General features: G+C 39.0%; 1 protein-coding gene across 1 annotated transcript in view; it reads right to left on the reverse strand.

Annotated features, from left to right (window-relative positions):
• Window positions 1-810: 810 nt before the first annotated feature.
• The window catches only part of LOC149225254 (telomere repeat-binding factor 1-like), a 70,776-nt gene continuing 58,087 nt past the window's right edge, over window positions 811-13,499 (reverse strand). The window contains exons 5-6 of the mRNA XM_089377020.1: window positions 1,694-1,777; window positions 811-1,594 (exon numbers count right to left, since the gene is read on the reverse strand). Of these exons, the coding sequence (XP_089233146.1) occupies window positions 1,238-1,594; window positions 1,694-1,777 (441 nt within the window). The 3' untranslated portion in view covers window positions 811-1,237. The remainder of the gene's footprint in view (window positions 1,595-1,693; window positions 1,778-13,499) is intronic.

Here is a 13,499-nt window from a genome sequence, read left to right on the forward strand (position 1 = left end):
GCTCATTCATGACCATGTTCTTGAAGTGCAATATTGTTCAACAGATGATCAGGTTGCAGACATCTTCACAAAAGCTCTCACAGAGGCGAAGTTCACTAAACTTCGATATATGCTTGGAGTTCAGGAAGTTGTCACTAAGGGGGGATAGGCTCTAGTGCCTCCTTCCTTCTCCTATTGTGTCATATTTGTAAATCCTTCAATCCTATCCCAAGTTGTTCTTAAGGGGGGATGTTAGGATATTCCGACACATAGGATATAGTTAAGTTCAACTTGGTCTAGTATAGAGTTAGGTAAAGTGTCTTTCTTTACCGTTGTACATTTTGTAACTTACAATCCGACGGTCACGATATGTAGTGATCTGACGGTTCACTCTCACCTCGGTATTACCGACACTTGATCCGTGGCTTGACACCCGATTGGTCCATGAGTTCTATTTAAAGCGCATGGAGGGTCATTGTTCGGGTAATCCGTGCATGAGAGAAGCTTATGTAAATTTTCATTCTTTGATTAATAAATTCCCTGTAGTACCCACGTTGGGACAGGCCGTGGACTGTTTCCCTCTTTGAGGGTTTTAACCACGTCAAAAACACTGGTGTATTGATCTGTGATCTGGTTGTGAGCGGTGTCCTTTTGGTATTCTTTCTGAGGAACTTACCCTGTAAATTCCTACATTTACAATGTTAGTAATTTATTATATAATATAAACATAACATCAAAAAGTCGTTGAAATATAGTCATCAGAGCCTTAAACTATAACTAATTAATTTTAACAGAATTAATAGCTAACTGTGAATGAATCGGAATAAATAGTTATCTTTTAACTAAGCCCAGCTAGTGAGTTTCATTGAATGATATGAAAAAGGTACACTGAAAACAAGCTAAACTCATCAGTTGCTTGAAAATACGAAATATTCATGGTGTACGAACTGTACAGGGAAGTCAATAAGAAGTGCTTCCATCCTTAACCACCCAAGAGAATGTTTACCATGCAGGAAAAAGGGAATTTTTATAATACACCTCCTGCTGAGAAAAGCTAATGAACATAATTACAAGATCAAATGAAAATTTATTCTACAACAGGACCTCACATCTGTTCAGAAGTACCACTGCCCAAAAGAAAACAATAAGATAATGGAACTACTGTCTAACTTGTGCTATCAAGAGCTATCCAATAGCAAATGTTCACCAGCACCATAAAACTGGCACAACAAAATCCCTCATCATTTGAAGATGACTACTAACAACTTCTAGAGTTCACCAGTGCCATCATCGCTGCTTCTGCAAAAGCCTCTGCAGCTTCAGCCTCAGCCTCTGCAGCCGCTGCTTCACATGCTGCTTGTTCTGCTGCTGCAATAGCTGCCTCTGCTTCAGCAACAGCAACAGCTGCTGCTTTAGCAGCCTCTTCGGCATTCATCCTTCTCATCTTAGAAACTTCTACATCAACCTCAGATTTAACTGCGATACCAACTTCCCCTACCACCTTTTTTGAAGAGTTCTTACTAAGGGTTGTGACATGCTTTTCCACTTTCTCATTTTTGGGGACTTTCTCATCATCTGGACGAAAACTACCATTTATCACGTAGTTTTGTCTTATCTGCAGTTGACAAATTTCAAATATAGAGAAAACAAGGTCAAAGTTTATCTCAAGTAAATTGGCTGGTAAATGTCACAATTGATTATTTTAAGAAATTACCTTGACCAGTTTCCCACATATTACTAGTGATTTCAACTTTGATGACAACATTCTCCTGAAGTTTGGAGGTGGATATTGATTCTCCTGCATGTATACACATGGATATTAAATCAATGTTCTATATGCTTTAACAAATACAGTGTATGCATCACTGACAGCCAGTCCAGAAAGGTTGCCTCAATAAAGCCTCCGACTTGGATTGGACAAGACTCTCTTATGAAACAGATGAAGCAAGTTTAGAGACTGGGAAGGAAATCTAGATAATTAAACAGGGGAAGGAGTGATTAGAGCTGCCACAGTAGATGTGATTTTAATTCTTAACCTATAACATAGATTTCAGCAAAGCATTATAAAATGAAGGTGATTTTGAGTTTCATCGTTGGTTTGAAATTAAGCTGAAGTATGACAATCCAGAAGATAAAAGTGGAAGCTCTCTTTAATTATTAATTTGAGCAAGAGCAAGTGAAAGAATTAACACAAATAATTCAAACACTCTGTAAAGAGAATAATCGAAATTCTACTCTATCTAGCTGAAAAAGACATAAAACATGTAACTAACAAATAAAATAGTATTAGGCAAGGAGATCTAGGGCTTGGTTTAAGTTATTGCCCTAGCTGTCGCAATTATTGTTTTGGAGTTTAGCGGATCTTCCTTGCACAAGCCAGAAGCTGCAACCTTTTCATGCCTGTCATAAGCAAGCAGGAAAGCACTTAATGGCCACCCAGACATCTAATGCTGCCAATTTAGCAATCATGCAGGGTATCTTCCCATGGCTCTGTGGAAGCTCATTCCAAGAGGGTACATGAGGTAATGAAATGCCCTCTAATTAATCCCCTGTTGACATTCTTGACTCAATATAATTCAATTTGTGACATATTGAAAAAGCACACAGTACTGGAGTATCTCTCCTCTGAATCCCACCGAAAGCTGTGATTAAGGCCTGGGCCAAAGAATCTTAGGGATACCCACAGATGGATCTGCACTTCCATCTAAAGCCTCACCAAGGGATTTTTCCAATTCTCCTTGAAGGAGGTAAAGCGCAATTTGACATTTTCTCCTGCAGCCTCTGGATGTGTCATAAAACCCTAGTTCTTTTTATCAAATGGCATGAAGAATTCTCCATTGACAAAACCTCCAACCTATAGTCCCCGGTATGGGTAGAATTCCCAAGCAAGCCTTTGCAATTTCAGGCTTTCCTGGAAAGAATTTCAGCCCCAATTGGCAGCATTATATGCAACAAACCAGCACAGTTCCTCAACCTATGGGCTCAGAAAAAGACTTGTCTAGGGGTTGATATCTCCAAAGATGAGAAAGAATTAGTTTACATTAGGGTGGGAGGTCATGTTATCTGACAGCCAATGTGATATATCAATCTCCCCACTATCAGGTGGCAAAGTCCCAGCCATAGAACAAAAAATTGCCCCATACTAGCAAAAGAATCTTGGGGATACCCACAGATGGATCTGCACTTCCATCGAAAGCCTCACTAAGGGATTTTTCCAATTCTCGTTCAAGGAGGTAAAGCGCAATTTGACATTTTCTCCTGCAGCCTCTGGATGTGTCATAATACCCTAGTTGTTTTTAATATTTATCAAATGGCATGAAGAATTCTCCATTGACAAAACCTCCAACCTATAGTCCCCGGTACGGGTAGAATTCCCAAGCAAGCCTTTGCAATTTCAGGCTTTCCTGGAAAGAATTTCAGCCCCAATTGGCGGCATTATATGCAACAAACCAGCACAGTTCCTCAACCTATGGGCTCAGAAAAAGGCTTGTCCAGGGGTTGATATCTCCAAAGATGAGAAAGAATTCGTTTACATTAGGGTGGGAGGTCATGTTATCTGATAGCCAATGTGATATATCAATCTCCCCACTATCAGGTGGCAATGTCGAAGCCATAGAACAAAAAATTGCCCCATACTAGCAAAAATTCAATCTCCCACACTCCTAGCCTCTAGCCTCTCTAGTTGAACCTGTTGAAAAGTGTAACTATGTTCGGTCTTCATAATGACATATGTAATTGTGATTTTAAGTATTGATGAAAAGAAGAAAAATAAAATTATTATTGTAATGCTTGTCTCATGGATTTTATGAGCAAGGAATTTTATTTTTAGTAATGGCTCCCATTGTGAGCCTTTAGGTTTTGTCATCTAGTCATAAAAGTCAAATTGAGTCAATGCCATGTATGAAAGACCCTTCAGGTCAGCTCAAGATGAAAGAAAGATAATCTCCAAAAGGCATGGCGGCCTTGTCTCCAAGTCATGTTGGCTAATTAGCGTGGGCAAACTACTATTTATAGGCAGCTCGACTTTCATTCTTGGCATAGATTTCGGTCATACATCTGAAGTACAACAGAAAGTGCGAAAAACAGAACTAGAAGCCTCTCATACAGCGCAAGAAGTAGGAGAAGAATCCAAGTTATTCAGGCATTGTTTTGGTTATCTTTTCCTTGTTGAAGGAAATGTAACTAGGTTCGGTCTTCATAAATGTACTTTTGATATTTGTACTTATTCAAGAAAAGAAATATTATTTTTATAATATATGTCAATGAGTTTCTTGCTCATTGAAATAGGTCTAGCACTAGTTAAAGTGCTATAGGTGAGTCAAATAGTCAAAAGGAAATGTTGAAGGCCTTAAGGGCATGTTACACCTTGTATGTGTATGTATTATGGTCAAGAGAATACCTCCAAGCAAAGTCACAAGCATCCTCCAAGCAACGACATCCTAAAAAGAAGAAATCCGAAGCATAAAAGTCAAGTCGGCCTAAAAGAAGGAGCAGACACCTATATATTAGGGTCATTACACCACTCAAATAGAACGCATTCATAGCTCTGAAATTAGCGCAGAAAACGAGGAAGAAAAAGGGTGATCAAGTGACAAGAAAGGGAGCCTCTAGTGCAGCGTACAAGGAGGAGTCTAGGCCGAAGTTGAGAGGACTGTTTTCTAGGGTAGAAAACAGTCACACGTGCGAGAAACAGAGCCTCTTCCTTCGGTCATTGCAGCACTATCATCATTGGTTGGGCAATCTAAGCAGGCCTATAAGGCCCCTCACTCAAGCGTAGAAGGAGCCCTCTCAAGCGAAGAAGGAAGAGGTCTAAATCACAAAGAAAACAGTCACACGTGCGAAGGTAAAGAGGCTGTCCCTGCTGTCATAACAGCCCTTCCATTACAGTCATACAAGTTCATTGATTGGTGAAGACAAGAAAGGAATCATCATAGGAAAAGGGTCTCATCAAAGGTATCTCCTCTAGAGCAAGTGCAACAAGGTTTACTAACAAGTTGAAAGAAGAACGAAGTGCCAGAAGGAGGAGGACGAAGTGCCGCGGAACAAAGTGCCAGAAGAAGGAAGCATATGTGCCAGGAAACAAAGTGCAGAAAGGAGAAAGGTCTTGACTTGTGCTTAGAGGATATTCTAGTCAAGGGTCTAGGGTTTGGCATTGATCAATAGAAGCTTCAATAAGAGAAATTCACTAAAAGGTTTTCCTCTCAAGAGAAGAGAGATTTTGGCCCTGGCAGAGAGCCAACATCTTGTGTTCTTGTTTTTATGTTTTGGTAGCAGTTGCACTAATAATAAGAAGAAGAAGAATAAGCTAATAAGGAAAAGTAAAAATACTCCACAAATTGTTATCAAGTAACGCAGAATCATACTACACTATTTTGCCCTAGATTCTTCAACATGGTATCAGAGCTAAGGTGACACATCAAGGAAAGGGCATCTCAAGAACACTCATCAAGGGAGAAGCATCTACAAAGTTGAAGCATCAAGCCTAGAAGTCTCAATCACTTCAACAACAAGAAGAGCATACAATCCATCATTCATCAAAGAGGTCTACAAAGCTAGAAGAAGAGCCTTACATAAAGGCACCTACAAAGAAGAGCAGATTGAAGCAGGACCTACATCAAGCTACAAGTCTTCAAGCAAATCTCATCATCAAGCAAGTCCACTTGGAGAAGGCAACTTGAAGAACATCAAAATCCAAGGAAGGCAAGCCATCAAGTCTTCAAGGAGGAAGCAAATCCATCACATCTCAAAAATCTATCAAGTAAGTACATGTCCCCTTCTGAATATACATCAATGTCTTTTTGCAAGGAAAGCAATAAATTGGTAGGTACCAATAACTTTCTTGCATGGAAGAAGAGGACTGATCTACTTCTCAAGGAGAATGAACTCCTAGAACATGTCAAAGGGAATATCACTATCCCTGCTAAGGAACAAACTCAAGCCTTAGCCAAGTACAATAAGGATGAGACAAGAGCTCAAAGGATTCTGATAGAATCAATCAAAGACTCTCTTATCCCCTATGTCTCCAAATTTGAAACATCAAAAGAAATTTATGATAAGCTAGTAGAGTTATTCTTGGTATCCACAACCGAAAAAGTAATATCTCTGAGAAATGAATTATACAAGATGAAGATAACAAAGGAAGGAATAGCTCCCTACTTCATGAAAATATCTGAAATGAGAGATCAACTTCAAGAGCTTGGGAAAGTCATGTCTGACAAAGAGATGACAACTATAGTACTCAATGCTCTACCTGAGGATTGGGGCAACTTCACATCAAGCATATATGCCAAGAAGGAAGTAACCACTCTCAGTGAAATGTGGTCTCTATGCAAGACAGAGGAAAACAGACTTAAAGCAAAAGAAGATGTGGGATCAAAGGAGCAAGCATTTGCTGCCATGGCCAAGAGAAAGGGAAAATTTGGCAAATTTGGTCCATGAAGAACAAACAACAAAGACATGTCCAAAATCCAATGCTTTGGATGCCAAGAATATGGACACTACAAAAGGAATTGTCCTAACCTTAAGCAGGACAACAACAACAAAATAAAGAGGGAAGAAGCTCACATGACTCAAGAGGTGGAAGAAGAAGAAAAGAAGCAAAAGAAGGAAGATCCTCCGGATCTCTACTATGACTAGGTCAAACTCTTTACTTCAAGTATTCTTCCAAGGTTTTGAGTAAGATAGGAGCATGTAGGAATAAAATAAAATTGCATGACTAGAAACATCTTCTAGAATCTAGAAGCATGAAGTACATAGAGTTCTAGATACTCATGAAGATGTAGCATTTATAATGAGAATAAAATGCATGGGTAGAAATATCTTCTAGAATATAGGAGCATGGTAGATATAGCTCAAGATATTCATATAGAAGGAGCATACCTAGTATAGGACCTCATCCATGATAAAAGAAGATTGATCCTGATTAAGAATCTTAGAAGACCTCCATCATCAAAAGAAATAAAACATTTGCAAGGCAAGGGTCTTTACGATCATATAATGGAATCTTCAAAAGAAGGTTTATGAACCAAAGCAAAGGTCTCATCATGAATCCCATTCATGGGATTCAAGAAAAGGGTGATATGCAGGCAAGCTAAGATGAAGCAAGAAGGGCCACACCAAGGACAACCAAATGAAGCTAAGATAATCAAAGGAGAACCAAGATGAGGTATGTATGCATCAAAGTTTAGTCATGTTATCATTTGTATATTATTGAATCATGGGAATAGTTCTATAACATGATCAAGTATGAAAGAATCTCTTTCACCAAGGACATGCTCGAAGGCATGTACTACGTTGCAATGAAGGTCAACAAAAGTATTTGTTCACATAAGGATTATAAGATTGTTGACTAAGAAGCAAGAAGAAATGTTGACTAGTCCAAGAAGCAAGCAATGAAGAAATGCTCTCACAAGAAGCATAAGATGGTTGACACATCTATCTAAGAAGAAGCAAATGAAGAAAGAGATCAAGCATGTGAAGAACACCATGATCACCGAGAATCACTATTTGACAAAAATACTTTGAAGATATCTCCCGAAAGAAGGCAGGACAAATCTGACAAAGGAAGGAAGGACCCTTGACACCGATGAAGGCCTTGGAGATATAAAAATACAGATAATTGATTCTACTCTACGAAGATGTCGTGATGAAGAAGCCATCCAGCAAAAGAAAAAGTAATGTTGAAGCAATATCAGGATGAAGTGATGATGGGCTACTAGATCAAAGCATGTAAACAAGCAAGTACAACGAAGCATCCATGAGAAGAGTATTATGAAGCATGGACAAGATGACAAAAGAGTAGCTAGATGACAAGAAAACCTGATGTATGACATGAAAGCCACTTTCCACGAAGGAAGCAATGACATGACAAACCAGGAAGGAAAGTGATCAATGGATGGTGCCCTACCTAGAAGAAGTTCGAACAAAGACTTCATGACATCAAGAAAGGAAGGAGATCAAGCAGCTGAAGAACCCACGAAGAAGTTGTTGATGAATGGAGTACCTAGTTAAGAGGGAGCCTTGACAAATCCCTAATCAAGAGGGAGTTTTTGAATCACCCTTGATTACAAAGGAGTGACATTTGTGTTTTTCCATCTCATGGGTCATGCACTAAATCAAGACTAACAGCCATAAGTCTAGATGAAGGCCATGAATAGAAATGTAGACACAAGATAGACACAACACTCATGTCTTCACTTGGGAAGAAAGAATGGGAGGATTGGGTAATCATCTGGCATCTGATACTCTTTGAGGATGTGTAGGGCATCCAAGACAAGAGTAGGCAAGAGGAACGATATTCTTCAACGGTTGGGAAACCCAAGATAAGAATAGTCCTAGAAGGTCATACTCAGTGAACACCCGGGTGGGTATGTACCTTGAGAGACAATGATGAAGGTGTTTATAAATCATTGGTCTCGACAACATTGTAGCTCATGGTCTCGTAGAGAGATGGAGTTGTTAGTCAAGGCCTTGCACTATGACAATGCTGATGGATATGATGCTATAACAGATGGATTGCAAATCCAGTTTCTCTTATGTGAATTCTTCAAAGATTGATAATAGCCAAACACCTTGTAATGTTGTATGAATACCTCCCTAGTTAAGAGGGAGTGTTGAAGGAAATGTAACTAGGTTCGGTCTTCATAAATGTACTTTTGATATTTGTACTTATTCAAGAAAAGAAATATTATTTTTATAATATATGTCAATGAGTTTCTTGCTCATTGAAATAGGTCTAACACTAGTTAAAGTGCTATAGGTGAGTCAAATAGTCAAAAGGAAATGTTGAAGGCCTTAAGGGCATGTTACACCTTGTATGTGTATGTATTATGGTCAAGAGAATACCTCCAAGCAAAGTCACAAGCATCCTCCAAGCAACAACATCCTAAAAAGAAGAAATCCGAAGCATAAAAGTCAAGTCGGCCTAAAAGGAGCAGACACCTATATATTAGGTTCATTACACCACTCAAATAGAACGCATTCATAGCTTTGAAATTAGCGTAGAAAACGAGGAAGACAAATGGTGATCAAGTGACAAGAAAGGGAGCCTCTAGTGCAGCGTACAAGGAGTCTAGGCTGAAGTTGAGAGGACTGATTTCTAGTGTAGAAAACAGTCATACGTGCGAGAAACAAAGCCTCTTCCTGCAGTCATTGCAGCACTATCATCACAGTCACATAACATCATTGGTTGGGCAATCTAAGCAGGCCTATAAGGCCCCTCACTCAAGCGTAGAAGGAGCCCTCTCAAGCGAAGAAGGAAGAGGTCTAAATCACAAAGAAAACAGTCACACCTGCGAAGGTAAAGAGGTTGTCCATGTTGTCATAACAACTCTTCCATTACAGTCATACAAGTTCATTGATTGGTGAAGACAAAAAAGGAATCATCATAGGAAATGGGTATCATCAAAGGTATCTCCTCTAGAGCAAGTGCAACGAGGTTTACTAACAAGTTGAAAGAAGATCGAAGTGTCAAAAGGAGGAGAATGAAGTGTCATGGAACAAAGTGTCGGAAGAAGGAAGCCTATGTGCCACGAAACAAAGCACAGAAAGGAGAAAGGGCTTGACTTGTGCTTGGAGGATATTCTAGTCAAGGGTCTAGGGTTTGGCATTGATCAATAGAAGCTTCAATAAGAGAAATTCACTAAAGGGTTTTCCTCTCAAAAGAAGAGAGGTTTTGGCCCTGGCAGAGAGCCAATATCTTGTGTTCTTGTTTTTATGTTTTGGTAGCAGTTTGATGAAGTACACACATATGCACTAATAAGAAGAAGAAGAAGAAGAAGCTAATAAGGAAAAGTAAAAATACTCCACAAATTGTTATCAAGTAACGAAGAATCACACTACACTACTTTGCCCTAGATTCTTCAACATTCCTCACACGTGTAGCATATATTAAAGGTTTTGCAGTAGGGTTTCCTCAGTCAGCGAAGAAGCCCAGAAAATGATCTTTATATCAGCATATATCACAGTTGATGTTATAAGAGTGAGTCTCCTAGTAAAGCGAAGAAGGAAGATACCTCCAACTGCTCACACGTGAGAATTGCAAGGGTATAAGATAAGTCGAGGTTGCAGATCTGTGGATAAAACAGAAATTGTAGTAGTGCAAACAGTTTGACTTGTGTCGACCATAGGAGAAGGAAAGAGCAACAAGTTTGTTTCAAGAAGGATTTCATCAAGGAAGGTTTGTGTCTTGGTCTTGGAGTGGCACAAAGGTCTGGGGTCTTGGTCTTGGTATTTGTGAATTGGAATCTCTATAAGAAGAAGAATTTTTTCAGGATTATCTCTCAAGAAGGAGAGGTTTTGGCCCTAGCTAATAACCTATATTATGTGTCTCTTGTCTCTTTATGGTTTATGCATTGATAGTTGTTTGATGAAAAAGAACACTAATAATCTAAGTAAAGGAAGATCCTAATCTAAGAAAGTAAAAAGCATTCACAAGCAGTTATCTAAAGAAGAGAAATCGCCTAATATCGATGCCCTAGATTTCTCAACATGGTATCGGAGCTAAGGTAACAAAGTCAAAAAAGGGCATCTTATCAAGGGGCACTCAAGGATCAAATCTCAAAGAAGGCATGAAAGCGAAGATCATCTTGAAGTCAAGATCTACAAAGAAAGCATCAAAACCCTAGATCAAAGAAGTCTACAAAGAAGTATTGGGATCATCATCAAGAAAAGAAGGCCAAAACCCTACATCTACTCAAGTTGAAAAGATCTACGAATCAAGTTGAAGTGTTTTGAAGACTATTCATCCAAAGGAAGCTAAATCAAAAGGTGTTGTCATCAAGACTCAAAGACGATCTCTCTTTGAAACAAGATTCCTACCATTGAAGACATCATCTAGAAGTCATCATTGATCTTCATCAACAAGACTTCACCATCAAAAAGGATCTCCCTCTCTGTGAGATCAAGGATCATTATTGAAGAAACCTATCTTCATCAAGGAGAATTTTTATATTCTCTATATCATCATCAACATCAAGGAAGCAGAAAGGAGAAGGCGCATCCTATCAATTATATTTAATGTCCACATCTAAATCAGTCAAAATGTCTTTTTGCAAGGAAAGTAGCAAATTGGTTGGGGATTCAAACTATCTTGCATGGAAGAAAAGGATAGATTTGAATCTCATTGAAAATAACATTATGGAACATGTCAAAGGATCTATCACTAAACCAAGAAAGGAAGATGCTCAAGCTCTTGCCAAGTATATGAAAGGGGAAGTTAGGGCTCAAAGGATTCTCATAGAATCAATCAAGGATCCCCTCATCCCATATGTATCTAAACTCGAAACTTCAAAAGAAATCTATGACAAACTGGTATAGTTGTATTCTATAAGCACTGCTGGAGAAGTCATCTCATTAAGGCAAGAACTCTACAAGCTGAAGATATCTGGGGAAGATGGAATAGCCTCAAACTTTATGAGGATATCTGAGATCCAAGATCAACTTCAAGATCTAAGAGAAGTCATGCCTGATAGAGAAATGACTACAGTTGTCTAAATGCACTACCGGAGGAGTAGGGTAACTTTACTTCAAGTATTTATGGGAAGAAAGAAGCCGCTCCATTCCAGGATCTATGGTCCCTGTGCAATATTGAAGAATCTAGACTAAAGGCCAAATTTGATGTGGGAGCAGGTGAGCAAAATCAAGCTTATGCTACAATGACAAGAAGAAAAGGAAAATTTGGGAAGTCTAGTTCTCGGAAAAAGGACATGACTAAGATTCAATGTTATGGGTGTCCAGAATATGGGCACTACAAAAGAGATTGTCCTAAGACCAAGAAAAACAATAACAAAAGAGGAAGAGAAGAAGCCCATATCACCAAAGAAGTACAGGAAGCCGAAAAGAAGAAGTCCAAGAAAGAGGAAGTAAGAGATCTCCATAACTAAGATAGCCTTCCTCACATAAGTTATTTTCAAGTTCCTAGGTCTTCTATTGTAAGATATGGCTATCATGACTAAGTAAAATAATGGGATGCATCAAGGAATCATAGAAGCATTGAAAGCAAGAGCTCGGGACATCATCATAGAGAAGCATGAAAGATGGTTAGGATCTATCGAAGTCAAGGATATAGCTCTTGGGAACCTCATTGGGAACATAAGTGGCAAGGTCATCTAGTGCAAGGTTCATCATACATCTGTCAAAAGGAAACATCTACTGATGGCGATACTCTAGATCCTCAAGATTCTTTGATGAGATCTTCATCAGAAGGTTCATCGATCAAGAGAGAAAGCAAGTGTTTCATCAAGAATTCCAAACTTGTGGAATTCATGGGATGATGGTATGATGTCATAAAAGAAGCAGAACAAGGGATTGAAGCTTTTTCAATCAAGGGAGCTGCTACAAGAAGTCTGAATGACCCAAAGGAAAAATGAGGTATATATGCTTACATTCGATATTGTAGATTCATGTCAATGGTTGCAGGTAACATGGATCAATTCTCTATCTTGAGAGCATAATCAAAAGGAAGAATCTCCTCCCTTGAAGGGATGCGTGAATGCATGGGTCACACATTCACTAGATGAAATCAACATAATATGTCCTCATATGAAGTATGAGGTGGTTGACATTAATTGGAGGAACTCTAATTGGAAGTACCTGGGAATGAAATATGTAAAGAAAGGAAGGAAGAGATCGAGGAATATGCAACCATGGTAAAGACAATCAACATTTGAAAGACCAAGAAAATTCGACTAGGATATCTCCATGAAAGATATGAATACTCTGATGGAGTCTGAAAAAGAAAGAGACCCTTGAAAATATATATCTTTGGGAGATGTGTCGATATGTATGCAGGATGCTAATGCAAACTAGAAGATGTCATGATGAAAGACCATCACAAAGGTAACTATGATTTAAGTGTCTGGATGGGCTTATGCAGGGCTACCGAGGGAAGATCTATGGATATATTCCACCATTGATGCCCATGTAGTAGGATGAAAAATCCTTATGGAAACATGGCATGAAGAAGGCAACATGGAAGGAAGGCCAGATATGAACAGATGGATCACTTTCCGATGATGACAGGACTAGCTCACGGATGAAAGTGATAGATGGTTTGTGCCCTATGAAGAAGTCCCAAACATGAAGACTCCTAGATAATGAAAAGAAATTCATGACATCGTGAGGAGGAGTTCTTCAAGCAGTTGGTTGTCCCATCATCTCCACCTAAGGAGTTGTTGTAGGTCCCTAATTAAGAAGGAGCCTAGAAAGAAGTTTCTTACTTGGTAGAAATTTGGAAGCAAAATTCCCAAGTCAAGAGGCAGCTTAGGTACATTCCTTTTGTAAGAATGAGTACATTCCTATATTGGAATAGATATGTCCTCCCTAATTAAGAGGGAGAAATAGACACATCATTCTTGTTTTCACTTGGGAAGACAAAATGGAGGATTGGGTAAACATTTGGCATCTGATGCTCTTTGAGGATGTGTTAGGGCATCCAAGATAAGAGTAGTCGTAGAGGACCGATATTCTTTGAGGACTGGGAATCCAAGATAAGAATAGTCCTAGTGGAACACACCCTAAGA

Source organism: Pinus tabuliformis, chromosome J, assembly GCF_031772625.1.
Source record: "Pinus tabuliformis cultivar Carrire ecotype Pingquan chromosome J, CPIR1, whole genome shotgun sequence".
In the NCBI taxonomy this organism is placed as follows: domain Eukaryota; kingdom Viridiplantae; phylum Streptophyta; class Pinopsida; order Pinales; family Pinaceae; genus Pinus; species Pinus tabuliformis.